Source organism: Rhinolophus sinicus, linkage group LG02, assembly GCF_036562045.2.
Source record: "Rhinolophus sinicus isolate RSC01 linkage group LG02, ASM3656204v1, whole genome shotgun sequence".
Lineage (NCBI taxonomy): Eukaryota > Metazoa > Chordata > Mammalia > Chiroptera > Rhinolophidae > Rhinolophus > Rhinolophus sinicus.
In genome coordinates, this window is record NC_133752.1 from 179,595,269 (window position 1) to 179,609,732 (window position 14,464).

A 14,464-nucleotide genomic window follows, 5' to 3' on the forward strand; every position below is an offset into this window, starting at 1 on the left:
CTCTGAAGGCTGCTGGTTTGATTCCCACATGGGCCAGTGGGCTCTCAGCTACAGGGTTGCCAGTTCAACTCCTCGAGTCCTGCAAGGGATGGTGGGCTCTGCCTCCTGCAACTAAGATTGCACACAGCTGAGCTGCTTCAGCTGAGCTGCTGCTGAGCTCCTGGATGGCTCAGTTGGTTAGAGCGTGTCCTCTCAACCACAAGGTTGCCAGTTCAACTCCCGCAAGGGATGGTGGGCTGTGCCCCCTGCAACTAGCAACGGCAACTGGACCTGGAGCTTAGCTGTGCCCTCCACAACTAAGATTGAAAGGACAACAACTTGACTTGGAAAAAAGTCCTGGAAGTACACACTGTTCCCCAATAAAGTCCTGTTCCCCTTCCCCAATAAAATCTTAAAAAAAAGAAAGAAAAGAATATAGCATTATCAGGGAATGAGTGAATGAGTGACACTTTTTCTTTTATGGTTGTAGAGGGTAGGTTGGATAGGGTGGTAGCGATGGGAGGGAAAAAAAGAGTAGAGATTGAGATAAACCTGGAAAATATATTTGTAATCAGAATAAAAAGGGCTGTGGAGCCTTTTGCCCAGTAACAAGTACTGTGTTTACCTGAAAATAAGACCTAGTCGGACCATCAGCTCTAAAGCGTCTTTTGGAGCAAAAATTAATATAAGACCCGATATATCATATTATATTATACCCAGTCTTATTTGATATAATATAAGACCGGGTCTAATATAATATAATATAATATAATATAATATAATATAATATAATACAATATGATATATTTTTGCTCCAAAAGGCGCATTAGAGCTGATGGTCTGGTTAGGTCTTATTTTCGGGGAAACACGGTATTTCAGTAGCCACTGACAAGCTAGATAACTGAAGGCTGAAGAGCCTAGAGGCTGGGAGAAAGGATCGGAGGTTGATTTACTCATCTAAATCAGTGATTCCCAGGCCTGGCTGTACTTCAGAATTATCCTTGGCATTTGTTAATAATACAGATATTGAAGCTGCGCTCCTGTGGATTTTTATTAAGTGGGTTTAGAGTGAGGACGGACTATCTTAATTTTTAAATAAACTCCATAGATGATACTGATGACCAGCCAGGTTTGAGAAATAGCTGTGTATGATCGCCCATGGCAAAAAGCTGGAAGTTTAAAAAAATCTCAATTGGGTTCATGAATATGTAGAGCGAAGCTGCTGATGTCAAGCCAGAAGATGCTAGAGTCTAGCTGGTTCACCGGAACAAGCACTGCTGAGACAAACTTTGGGAATAAATGTAGAAAGTGCAGGGCACTTGGCTAGTCAGTTGAGGTGAGGGTCAAAGGAAGTCTGCGATAATTAGGGCCAGTGAGCCAGTGCTGCTGGTGTATTTTAAGGCTCCAAATACAACCCAGAGGAGGAAAATGTCTCCAAACTTTCAAGGCATTGGTCCCCTTCCCTTGTGTTGCATAATTTTCCTTAGGCTGATTTCCTTGTGCTTACGCAACCTGAAATATAGTCTCCACAGACTGTGATGCAAATGAAGGCATTTTGACATTTAATATTCAAAATATAATAGCTTTTATCGCCCTTCTGTTCAAGTAGGAATTTCTTCCCTCAAAATTTTCCCACTGTTATCTGGGCGAATCTATTTACCTTGTTCAGCTCTGGCCTCCTCATCAAGTTCCCTGCTGCCTTTCATAGGAGGCCTGCTGTGTGGGCACATGTGTCCTCTCAGGGAGCCAAGGCTGGTGATATTTCCTCCTTTCACAGCTCCTTCAATGTCTGGCCTTACGCTTTTTCCATCCATGTTCTCCATTTTTTTTCTGGTTTGGTTGAATGAGTGAAAAAGTAGAGACTATGGAAGATAACAGATGCCATCCTATCTCCTTGATTGATCGATTGATTCATTTATTCAGTGATTCAACAGTTAAAGTGAGCCAATGTATATATGAATTAGCTTTTGAGTCTAAACATCTAAGATCGCTGGAAGGTAGGCTCTAGAAACATGGCTACAATGTAATACATCCCTTCTTACATGAAGGAATGATTGTCCTATGCAGATGGCTAAGATTCCTGAACTACAAATGCAGAAAAATTTTCAAGGTCTCCTGGCATAGAACAAGTGGATTTAAAAGAACATTTATTATTAAATAAATTTTAATCACGACTAATGATTTTAGACCTTAACGTCAACAATTTCCAATAAAAAATAAAAGTGAGAAGTTAATTCTGATTTGAATTTAGGCCAACCTTCATTATTTTAGGAAAAATGTATGATACTACAGTTTTATAATCTACACTCCTCCAGGGAACTGATTTACTCACTGAGCTTTAAATATCACTCTGATGCATATGACTCCCAGATCATATGTCCAGTCTTACCTTTTCTTTTGAGCTTGAGTCCAGAATTCCAAAGGAAGCTTCAAACTCAGCATGTCTTCTATAGGGGAAACATCACAGGTTTTTGTATCAGAGTGAAATGCATTTGAAATTTGGCAGACATTTTGTCTTCTCATTTTCAGGATTTCTTTTCTTGTATTTATTAAATTGGCTAGAACTTCTAGAATAAAAAGAAATGGTGGGGTTCATCTCCTCCTGGATTTTATTGATAATTCTTTAGTGCTTTGCTGTTAGCCATGATATTGTCTATTGGCTAAAATTAATATTTTATTCTCATGTTAAAGAAAGATATTTCTAAGTTTATTGAGCTTTTCCTCCACCCCCAGCTTTACCGAGGTATTACTGACAAATAAAATTGTAATATATTTAGAATGTTCAATGTGATTATTTGATATATGTATACCTTGTGAAATGATTGCCAAAATCAGGTTAATTAACACATTTATCACCTCAGTTTTTTTTTTTTTCCTGGTGAGAATATTTAAGAACTCTCAGCAAATTTCAAGTATTCAATACAGTATTATTAACTATCGTCACCATACTGTACATTAGCTCTTCAGCACTTATTCATCTTATAACTGAAAGTTTGTATCGATGACCAACTCTCCCCATCCCCCAATTTTTCTTCTTTCTTTCTGATTTTAACTTCATTGTTACTTAATTCTTTTTTTCTTTTCTTTTTTGATTGCTCTGGCTAAGATGTCTGGTACCATGTTGAATAGGAGTGGCAAGAGTGGGCACCCTTGTCTTGTTCCTGATCTTAGAGGGAACACTTTCAGCCTTTCACCATTGAGTATTATGTTAGCTGTGGATCTGTCATATATGGCCTTTATTATGTTGAGGTATATTTATATGTAATTTGTTGAGAGATTTTCATCCTAAAAGGGTGTTGAATTTTGTCATATTTGTTTTTGGCTCTATTGAAATGATCATACTATTTTTATTTTTCATTTTGTTAATTGGTGTATCACATTTATTGATTTGAATCACATTTATGTTGAACCATCCTTGTGTCCCAAGAATAAATCCTTGGTCATGGTATATGATCCTTTTAATATACTGTTGAATTTGGTTTGCTAATATTTTGTTAAGGATTTTTGCATCTATGTTCATCAGGGATATTGGTCTGTAGTTTTCTTGAAGTATCCTCATTTGGCTTTGGTATCAGGGTAATGCTGACCTCAAAAAATCAATTTGAAAATAGCCCCTTCTCTTTACCTTTTTGGAAGAGTTTGAGAAGAATTGGCACTAATTGTTTGTTCACACCCTTTGTCCATTTTTCTGTTGTGTTATTTGGGGTTATTTGTCTTTTTATTATTATTATTTTTACTATTGGGGAATATTGGGGAACAGTGTGTTTTTCCAGGATGTCAAGTCATTGTTTTTTCAATCTAGTTGTGGGGGACGCAGCGCAGCTCCACGTCAAGTTGTTGTTTTCAACCTGGTTGTGGAGGGCGTAGCTCACTGGCCCATCTGTGACTTGAACTGGCGACCTTGGTGTTAAGCGCTCACGCTCTAACCACTGACCAACCGTCTGCCCACTGGTGGCTGAGCTCCAAACTCAAGCCATTGCTTCTCACTGGACCATGTGGGAATTGAACCAGCAACCTTGGTGTTGTGAGCACTGCGCTCCAACCACTGAGCCAACTGGCCATCCACCAGTGGCTCAGCTCCATTTATTATTCTTTATAACAGTTCCTTATATTCTGAATGCAAGTTCCTTATCAGATATAAGATTTGCAAGTATTCTCTCCCATTCCATCGACTGTCTTTTCACTTTCTTGATGGTATCATCTGAAGTGTTTAATTTTAATGAAGTTCAGTTTATCTGCTTTTCCTTTTGTTGGTGTGCTTTTGGTGTCATATCTAAGAAACCATTGCCTAACCCAAGGTCATGAAGATTTATTCCTATGTTTTCTTTTAAGAATTTTTTTTTAATTTTAGCTCTCACATTTGGATCTACAATTCATTTTGAGTTAATATTTGTATTTGGTGTGAGGTAAGGATCTAACTTTATTCTTTTTCAGGTGGATGTCTAATTGTCTCAACACTGCCTGAAAGGGAATTCCTTCTCTATTACCCATTGAATTTTAATCTTTATATGGGTTTTTGCTTTGGAACTCAGAGTGTCTTTGCCTTTAATTTAATTTAAAAGAGGTGTTTAATTCATTTACATGCATTGTTATTGCTGATATATTTGATGTTGCTTTGAAATATTATTTAGATCTGTTTTTTTTGTTCTATGTATTATCACTTTGTGTAACCTTTTAAAATAGTGATTGCCTTTCCTTCAGGTTTACATAATAAAATTTAAAATCTGTTTTATTTCTTCTTGCTGACAGTAAGAAAATCTAATAATATTCATTTTATAAACCACAGATACCAATAATCTCATTACTTGAGAGTCGCATTTCAAGTTGCATTAAAAGTAGGTGTACAGTTCATCAGTATAAATTTAGATGATTGTGTTATGAACTCTCTAAGGACAATGAATTATGATGGTAGATATTCAGAGAGTTTGATTCGAAAATGAAATGACTCATTAGTATATGATAAAGATAAAAATATTAGAAATAAATATGACATTATTGCCTTATCTAATAACTATTTTTTACTTAGCTTTATTTAGTAGCTATTTTTTCACTTCTGTCAAATCATTCAGTGCTTGAAGTATGTATACTACTGAGGCTTAAAGAACTATATACAGCAAGATAATGTTTAACATCACTAGAATTCTACAAACATAAATGAAATTCAAGCTCTTGAAATGTATTTTTCTATTTTAACACTTTATTACAGGAAGCATATTCTTTAATTGAGAAGGTCGAAGTAGAACAACATACTCTATATTCATATCAGAAACATGTGGAAAGTTCAAAAAGAAAGAAAAGCAGAATCCCTCCTCCACCTATTTTGCTGTCTCGAACTCATTGTTCTGTGACCTTGAAACCTGCTCCATTTATTTCAGATGTTAAGGTATGTTGCCCATTATGATCTTTACCTCAGACAAAGCAACATAAGTACTTTTATCGCTATAACGATTGATACTTTGAGGACTTGACTAATTTTATTAATAAGAACTGAACATTGGGATTGGTATTCTGATGTCTTAACTCTACTTAGTTTCTTCATGGTCTTTTCCCCTTTATGCTATTTCCCTTTATGCCCCAGATAGCCTTGCTATACCCAAATATGTAGTGTGGACAAGTAGGAAAAATAATAGAGAAGCATTGCTAAGTGTTTTTGTCACCATGACATAGTTATATACTGACCTTCTAGTGTGACATTTGAAGAGGCTAGAAGTTACTCTCAGAGCCAATGATGGAAATGAGGAAATTTGGGATGGGGAATTTAGAGGTTCTTTCCAAAGTTCTTCCAAGTAGGTGGGGATTCTTTTAATACAAACAAATCACAATTCCAGCCATATTATTAAGTCATAAATTTTTTTGTATGTATCGAAGAATGAGGTGTTTTCCCCATCCCCGATGCCTTGGGACTCAGCCTAAATGTGACTATAACTTGAGATTTAGTTTCCTCACAAACATTTGTTTCCACCTAATCCATATTTAAAATTTTACCTTTGCCTTTTGGATAATCAACAAGATGTTCTTTGATGTGTAAAAAATAGTTGTATCTTTGATTCTCTTTAGGATGTTCTCTTGAACTTACATTGAGTTGGTAGAGTGGAAAGGATATGGGCTTTAAAGTTAGACAGATGCGGGGTTAAAATTCTAGCTCCACCCCTTACGAGTAGTATGACCTTGGGAAATCTAAACATACTTCATGAGGTGTTTTATGCTTTTGTTCTTTCATTTGTAAAATATGTTTATTGTGAAAATTAAATGACATACTCATAGCATATAATTTTCTTGGCATAGTAACTGATGTTCCTCCCTATCTTGAATTAAACATATGTAGTAAACTTTGCTAAAAACAATTAATGATGTTATAGACTGTGATTACATGCTTTAATGATTTGTTTCATAAATTTTGTAGCATTTTGTAGCATAGCATTACTGAGTGTCTATTATCTGTCAAGCTCTGTGTGAGGTAATTGAAGTATCAAAATAAACACAAATAAAACACAGTTCCATTCTTTGAGGAGCTTTAGACTAATGGGAGGTGGACATCAGGGAGAAATAATACCATCTTCACAATGCCTTATAGTTGGGGGAACAGAAATAACATTCATCTTACACCTGTAACTGTGCTATAATAAATACATTATTGCAATTGCTAGCAGTTTTAAAGTTTAACTTTGGATTTTGGGGATCTGTTTAAAAAATAGGGAGTCACTGATTTTGGAAATTTAGTACAGAACTGAGACTGGGTGATTTACCAAGAGTTTTTTGTTGTTGTTGTTTTTCTAATGTTTTGGTTTATTTAACCAGAATCTTATTTTTTAAAATTAGTGACTCATTTATTTTATTTTATAATGCTTAGAAATAGGAATACATGAGTCCCACATTTGACCTGTAGTTGTAGGGCTTGTCACTTAGCACATTATATGAAGTGTATGTATATTATACATCAGTAGAGGTATATGTTCCAGGAAGCTATTATTGCCTATTACCTACTCATCAACACTAGATGGTGCTATGGCTTTAAATACGTTTTCTGGTTTGAGGCTTCAGCCATCTCTCTCTCTCTCTCTCATTTTTTTTTTTTAATCAAATCTTATTAAGGTATTTGTTTCATTAAAATCTGTTTTAATCGTTGAAAATGCTGATGTTATTTATAAACTTTTAGTTCTAAAGTTAATGATGATTTGTTTATGGTACCATTACTCTTATGTGGATTCTAATGACACATTGCTTCTTACAGTTACACCAACTAAGATGTTTTCATCTGTGGAACAAAATATAAAACTTGCTTGTAAAAAGCCTTTTAGAGAGAATTTTACCCTTCAAATTCTGGTTGATACATATAGCTTAACTTAGACCAATAATGGTCTAAGTCATAAACACAGTTTTTTTGTGTATATATATATATATATATATATGTCTACATATATATATGAAAATTCTGCATATATATATATATATATATATATATATATATATATATATATATATGTATATATGAAAAATGATGCTTCTTTTGCATGAGAGGTCAAGGAAAGTTAGTTTCTAATTTTTTTCTGTATTCACCTGATCCCCCCACCCCCTCCAGCTTCCACGTCTCTTTAATACTCTCGCTGTCCTTGGAGTCCTCCTGCCTTTGTCTAGTGCTCCTTAATTACCTGTGAAATTTTCTTTGGAAACACAAAGGTTCAGCCACCTGCACCAGAAATTCTTATTCATTGTGGTTAGCAGGCCTTGCATATATGTAATTAAAAAAAATGTTTGATTCTGTGCAAACTGTATTTTAAAAAGTGATTCTGCTGCATAGGCAGAGTTGAGAATTACCTGTGCAGACAAGACATGATTAGGATTTTTCTGTTGACCTAGAGGAAGAAACAGCAGGCTAGGCAGTAAGAGGCAGTTGCTTTTTGTAGACAATTATGTTTCCCCTTTTTTTCTAGCTTCTCTTGTAATTTAGGAGTTGGGATGTTGTGAGGTAGAGCCTCTGGGGAAAAGGGAATGACACAATGATGACAGCCCCTCCATCTCTAACCCCTGGACAGTATGACTCCTAATAATGCTATTCCGTAGGTATCAACTTGCTCCCTTGTTTCTATGGTGAGAATAGTTCACACAATAAGGAGTCTCTATTATTTTGCAATCTTGGCAATCATTGTCTACACAATCAAATTTAAATTTGGTTGTTTCTGTGGACTTTGCATCTTGCTTTTGGTTTATGACTAGATTTAAGAATCATCAAAGGAATATTATGTTTCAGAAAATTTATAAATTAGAGAAAAGAATTATCCATAATCTTTTTTTTGTTGCATTTTTATTTTTATTTAATTATTTTTTTTTTAAGGAGGGCGCAGCTCACAGTAGCCCATGGGGGATCGAACCAGCAACCTTGGTGTTATCAGCACCACGCTCTAACCAGCTGAGCTAACCGGCCACCTTGATAATCTTTTTATCATCCAAACTCTACCACTGTTTTTCTGGTTAAGTTTATTGGGGTGACATTGGCTAGTAAAATTATATAGGTTTCAAGTATACATTTATATAAAACATCATCTATATATTGCATTGTGTGTTCACTACCCAGAGTCAGTTCTCTTTCCATCACCATATATCTGTCCCCCTTTTCCCTCTTCTACCTTCCCCCGCTGCCCCATCTCTCCTTACCTTCTGATAACCACTAAACTGTTGTCTGTGTCTATGCATTTTTGTTTCTTTGTTTGTCTTATTCATTTGTGGCCTTCAGTTTTATATTTCACATATGAGTGAAGTCATATATTTCTTGACTTTTTCTGTGTCACATACTTCACTTCGTAGGATAATCTCAAGATCCATCCCTGTCATCGCAAATGACAGTATTTCATCTTTTCTTATGGCTGAGTAATATTCCGTTATGTATATGTACCACATCTTTTTTATCCAATCATCTATCGAAGGACACTTTGATGTTTCCATGTCTTGACTACTGTAAATGCTGTAATGAACATAGGGGTACATATATCTTTATGGATAAATGTCTTCAGACTTTTGGGGTAGATACTCAGGAGAGGGATTTCTGGGTTGTAGGTAATTCTATTCTTAATTTTTTTGAGGAAACCTATTCTACCACTATTCTTATTTAGGAACATTTTCTTCCAGGCTTTTTCATATGTATTTTTATATTTTATTTAAAAAAAAAACTACAATTTAGTATCTTGCTTCTTTTTCCACTTACTTTTTTCTCACATATTATTAAATAAAATGTGAAAATCATTTCAGTGTTGATCTTCTTTTCCATCACGATTAAGTCATCTTTGGAGTCACTTCCCGACACTGTCTGTTCTTGGGCAAGTTATTAAACATGTCTGAGTCTCCATTTCCTGTAAAGCCAAATGACAATTGTAATCTCATCTCATAGGGATATTGTGAATATTAGAAAGTATATGTAAATTTCCTAACAATACTTAGCACATTGGAACTGCTCAGTTAGTGGTAGCTAAAATAAAGATGAATAATATTTTAGTCTTGGTAATCCCAGCCCTATATTTGTCTTTTTTTAAAAAAAGATTAAATCTAAGTATTTTTGTAAACTTCAATATCATGTTTCAAAACTTGAATAGTTACATTTTTATTTAGAAAAGTATTTCTTTTGCCACATCCTGATAAAAGAAATTGAATGCCTTTTTAAACAGACTACAGATGATACACTCATCTCTCTCTCCTCGGCAGGTGTCGTGGTACTGCATTTTGGGTTGCAAAGCAGAAGGGAGCTATGGAAAAGTAAGACTAAACAACAATCATCTCCCAAACTCAGGAGAGGCGGTATGTCAAATTAAAAACAACAACTTTAAATGTCAGGAAATCTTACCAAAATTCTCATTAATTATAATTGTTTTTCTTTCTCTTATGAAGTCATTATTTCAGTGAATTTCTCTACTTTTAACTTGAGTCATAAGTAAAAACCAACAGTAAATGAAAGTATTTTTAACATATGAGGTTTGCTTAGTTATATTCTTAAACATTACTTTAGTTTTCCATATATAACTTGAAATATGTTTTTGTTAATAGATACCAGCTGATGATAAAAGCATTTTTGAAGTGAAAGGTTTAGAAACCAATGAAAAATACATTTTTGCAGTTGCTGCTTATTCTTCTAATGGGAAGCTTGTTGGTGATGCTATTGGGGAGACAACTAAACCAATTCTGGTTTATCCACCTCTTTCTGCTGTTACTGCTCGTATGTTCCTGACACAGGTATCAGAGATTTCTGCTAAGTTGTTTCTCTATGTGTTTTTCTGTTGGGCAGTTACTAAATAAATTCTGATGAAAAAAACAGTCACAGCAGATATTCAAAAGTTCCTATAATACATGTTTTCCATTATTACAATTTATTTTCATAAGACAGGAACCATTCCTTCTCTTGTTAGTGAGTTTGCTTTTTACAATAACATTTTTCTCCTGGATTATAAATGTAACAAACATTAATTTTAGATATTTTGTAAAATACTGAAATGCACGAAGAAGAAAATGAATGTTACCTGTTATCCTATCATCCTGTGCAGCAGTTCTTAACCTGGGAAATTTTGGTCTCCAGGGGACATTTATCAATGTCTGGAAACATTTTTGGTTGTCACAATCTAGAGTGGTGCTACTGGCATCTACTGGGTAGAGACCAGTGATGCTAATAAGCACCCTACAATGCAAAGGACAGCCCCCCCATAACAAAGAATTGTCTAGTCCAAGATGTCAGTAGCGCCAAGGTTGAGAAACCCTGATTCCAGAGATATCCTTTCATTTGTGTGTATGTGTGTGTACATACGTATACACACATATATGTATGAATTTATTTATATGTAATTTTAATCATAGTATACATATTGTTTTATATCCTGATATTTTCATTTAATGTATAACTGACATTTCTTCCATTCTATTAAATATTCTTCCAAAACATAAATTGTAACAGCTGCCTAGTATTATATATCTTATAGCTAGATCGTGGTTTATTTAGTAATCATTCATTGGTAGGCAAATTTAGATACTTTTCAGCCCTTTGCTATTATAAACAAAGCTGTGATGCACATCTTTGTAGATAAACCTTTGCTTGCATCCATGATTCCTTTCTTAGGATAAATTTATAGACGTGAAATTTCTGGGTTAATGGAGACAGGAAAACCTGAGTTCAAATTTCAGCTCCTCACACTTAGCCACGTGGTATTGGGAAAGTAGCCTTCATCTGTGAAGTGGGAATAAGAGTCGTAGCTACCTTCCAGAAGTATTAGTATTGGATAGAATTATTCATGTCAGAGGTTTAACATCGCACACAATAGGCACTTAATAAATAAAAATGTTTAACATAGAACACAGTAGACACTTAATAAATATTATTATTGTTTTTGGTTTTGAATATACTTGCTCATGAATTTCCATTTTTGCTGAAATGACTGCCTGACTTAGAATGTCACCAGTGAGTAGGACATGAGGAAGAGTGACTCATTGACCTCAAGCATCTAATTTTAAGCCACTTGTTGACTGTAGAGCTGATGGCTATTCTAAACTTTATTATATTTCTATTGTGCTATTTTCTCTTAATAGTTGATTAGTATTATGAGCTAAGATTTTAGTGGATTTTTATACTATCATATTTTTCAAAGAAAATTAAATTCAGAGAATTGCTAGAATTTGTCTAGCATTGGTTTAGCATGTCATATTGGCTCATGGCTTTCCAATGTTTTGATTTCTTTGGAATCTAATATATTCTCTAATTTGCAGTGATGGAGTTATTTTAAAGTGAGGAACAGAATATTTCATCAAGGCCTAATTTTTCTCCAGGGAGTGGTTTGACTCTTGGGCTTCATTTGGCAGAACTTTCATTGAAAGTTAATAAAACTAAGTCCCAGCTATACTGCTGGGATAACGAGAAGTGTCATAAAGTAATGACCTGTGTGTCTTTATTGATACTATATTTGAAGTACTGTAGTTCATTTATGACAGTTTATGAGCATTCTGTCTCATAACGTTAGGTGGCTAAAGCAAAATTTTCTCACTTAGTAAATCTTAATTTACAAAAGTTTAAGCTTTTATGTTCCAACAAGAAAATGTACCTTTCTTTTGGAATTACAGTATTTTTCATGCAAGTGGTTAGTTTTCAGTTTCAGGATAATTCTGTTTTTAAAAAAATATTATCATAAATATTCTTATAGTAAGATATGGAGATACTACGTTAGATACCTATGATGAATTTGGCTTGGGATTTTAGGTTGTACTTTTTCTCAACATTATTCTATAGACATTAATAAAGTCAGGTGAATCTTTACTAGGTTTTCCCTTAATGTGGAATTTAAGCTATCTGAAAAATTTTTTGAGGAACCTTTATGAATGATATGTTTTCTGTGGATGTTTTCCAATCTTCCCTCTTATATAGCCTCATTTCTTTTTATTCTTCCCGTTTAAGTTGGAAATGGCTAGTTAATGTGATATAAAATGTATAAAATTAGAAAACTGTGAGAAGGATTTTAGGCAAATTGCTTGGTCTCAATTTCCCTATCTGTAAAATGGATACACAACAAAATGTCATACACTGCTGGATTATTAAACTACTAAATCAAATAATGAGTGGGAACGATGGCTTGTTGAGAACAGGAAATGGGAAATATCATATATTAAAAAGAAACTATTGTGTAGCAGGCATTTAAAGATTCATTATCTCATTTGTTACAACAACTCTGTGAAGTGGTATTATCACTTTAATTTTATAGTTGAGGATACTGACATTAATTTAATTCTTCCTCTGTCAGTCCCATTTTATTCCAGAAAGGATGTCTCAGGGAGGTTACGTAATTTACTCAAGGTTGCTTGGGTAGCAGCTGGCAAGCCTGACACTTGAACCAGCTCTATCCAGGTTCCAAGGAATTTATGTGTTCAACATCTAATATGTGCCAAGTTCTTCTAGAGCCCACATCTCTCCCATCTTTTCTGTGCCTGGGTTTAGTGGTGTTCAGCAGGTCTTGATGGTCAATGTTGGCAATAGAATGTGATACGAGGATGTGAATGCTTTGTTAGTAATCACAATGGTGTCAGGAGAAAGGCAAATGAAGTTTTACATTTTTTTCCCTCTTTGTATATGAATTAATTGAAAATCTGATTAATAGAGGTTTGCCTTTTGCTTATGACCATTCAAGTAGTAAAAGAAAAAGCTACTAGGTAAAAAAGATAGTCATCCCTATTTTTAAAACTCGTTAAGAAGTTTCAACTCTTTTCCCTCTCATCCTTTAAATGAATATTACTACTTTCTGTACTCATCTATTTATTGATGAATTATTTATTTAGTGGTTAATTTGTGCCAGGTTCTATGGGAGATGTCATCTCTTCTTCCTTTGAACCGTTTTTTTTTTTTTTAAATCAAACTTATTACCATAACAATGACACTTGTTTAGATAATTTGACTTACGATTTTAGTTAAGACTAATTGCAAGTAAGGGAACCAGCCTGGCCTGGGGGAATGCAGCTAGGCTCTGGGAAAGCTGCCGAGTCCAGGCACTTCTAGGTCTCATACTGTGTTTCCCCAAAAATAAGACCTAGCCAGACAATCAGCTCTAATGCATCTTTGGGAGCAAAAATTAAAATAAGACCCAGTCTTATATTATATTTTATTGTATTATATAAGACCCGGTCTTATATGATAGTAAAATAAGACCGGGTCTTATATTAAGTTTTGCTCCAAAAGATGCATTAGAGCTCATTGTCCGGCTAGGTCTTATTTTCGGGGAAACACGGTACCTTTGGTTCTCTCTATATATCTGCTTTCTTTTTCTTTTTCTGAGGATTGAGTTTTTTTACCTTTCCATCTTTGGAGGAAAAATGGCAGCTCCTGAAATTTTATATATCCTTCAATTTCAGATATAAATAGAGACCAGCCAGCTGGCTCCTAATCTTGATTCTAAATTTCTAGAAAGAGACTCTGCTTGGCCCACCTAATGTAATAAAGAGTCTGACCTCAGTTTTGATGTTTGACCACTGACTTTTTAAAACTTACCCGTTTTTTACCTTTGGCCACACATTTAGGCAGCTGATAGGGAGGTCAATGGGTTCTCCTTTGGTGCCAGCAGGAAATTTAAACCTCCCAGCGGGCAGGAACTTTCCTTATTTCTACCCCCCCAGCCACTGATCTAGGCCCAACCCATTCCTCGGTTTTGTTCAATCCAGCCCAGATCTGCTTGTGCCTGCTGAACTCTCCCTAGGAGTCCCTTGTGTGAATAATAAACTTTCCCTCAAATTCTCCAAGTGCATCACCACGTTACCATCTTGACATCAGAACCAAACTTTGGGTGGTGGTCCATCTTGCTTCGAAGTGGGAGCTATAAAATACTCAGCTTAGGTCAGACAGTCACCCTGGGCCAGTCAATCGTGTTGTAGTATAGAACAACCTCTGGGTATCCTCTTCTGGGGGTAGGCGGGAATTATTAGGAAAAGATTCATTTGACACATCATTTAATTCTTTTCACATGTTATTATTCAGTGC

General features: G+C 35.0%; 1 protein-coding gene across 2 annotated transcripts in view; it reads left to right on the plus strand.

Annotated features, from left to right (window-relative positions):
- The window catches only part of CFAP54 (cilia and flagella associated protein 54), a 252,306-nt gene that overhangs the window by 67,012 nt on the left and 170,830 nt on the right, over positions 1 to 14,464 (plus strand). For both annotated transcript variants that reach the window (XM_019732067.2, XM_019732066.2), the window contains exons 20-22: positions 5,186 to 5,362; positions 9,673 to 9,765; positions 10,012 to 10,197. In XM_019732067.2, coding sequence (XP_019587626.2) covers positions 5,186 to 5,362; positions 9,673 to 9,765; positions 10,012 to 10,197 — 456 coding nt within the window. The remainder of the gene's footprint in view (positions 1 to 5,185; positions 5,363 to 9,672; positions 9,766 to 10,011; positions 10,198 to 14,464) is intronic.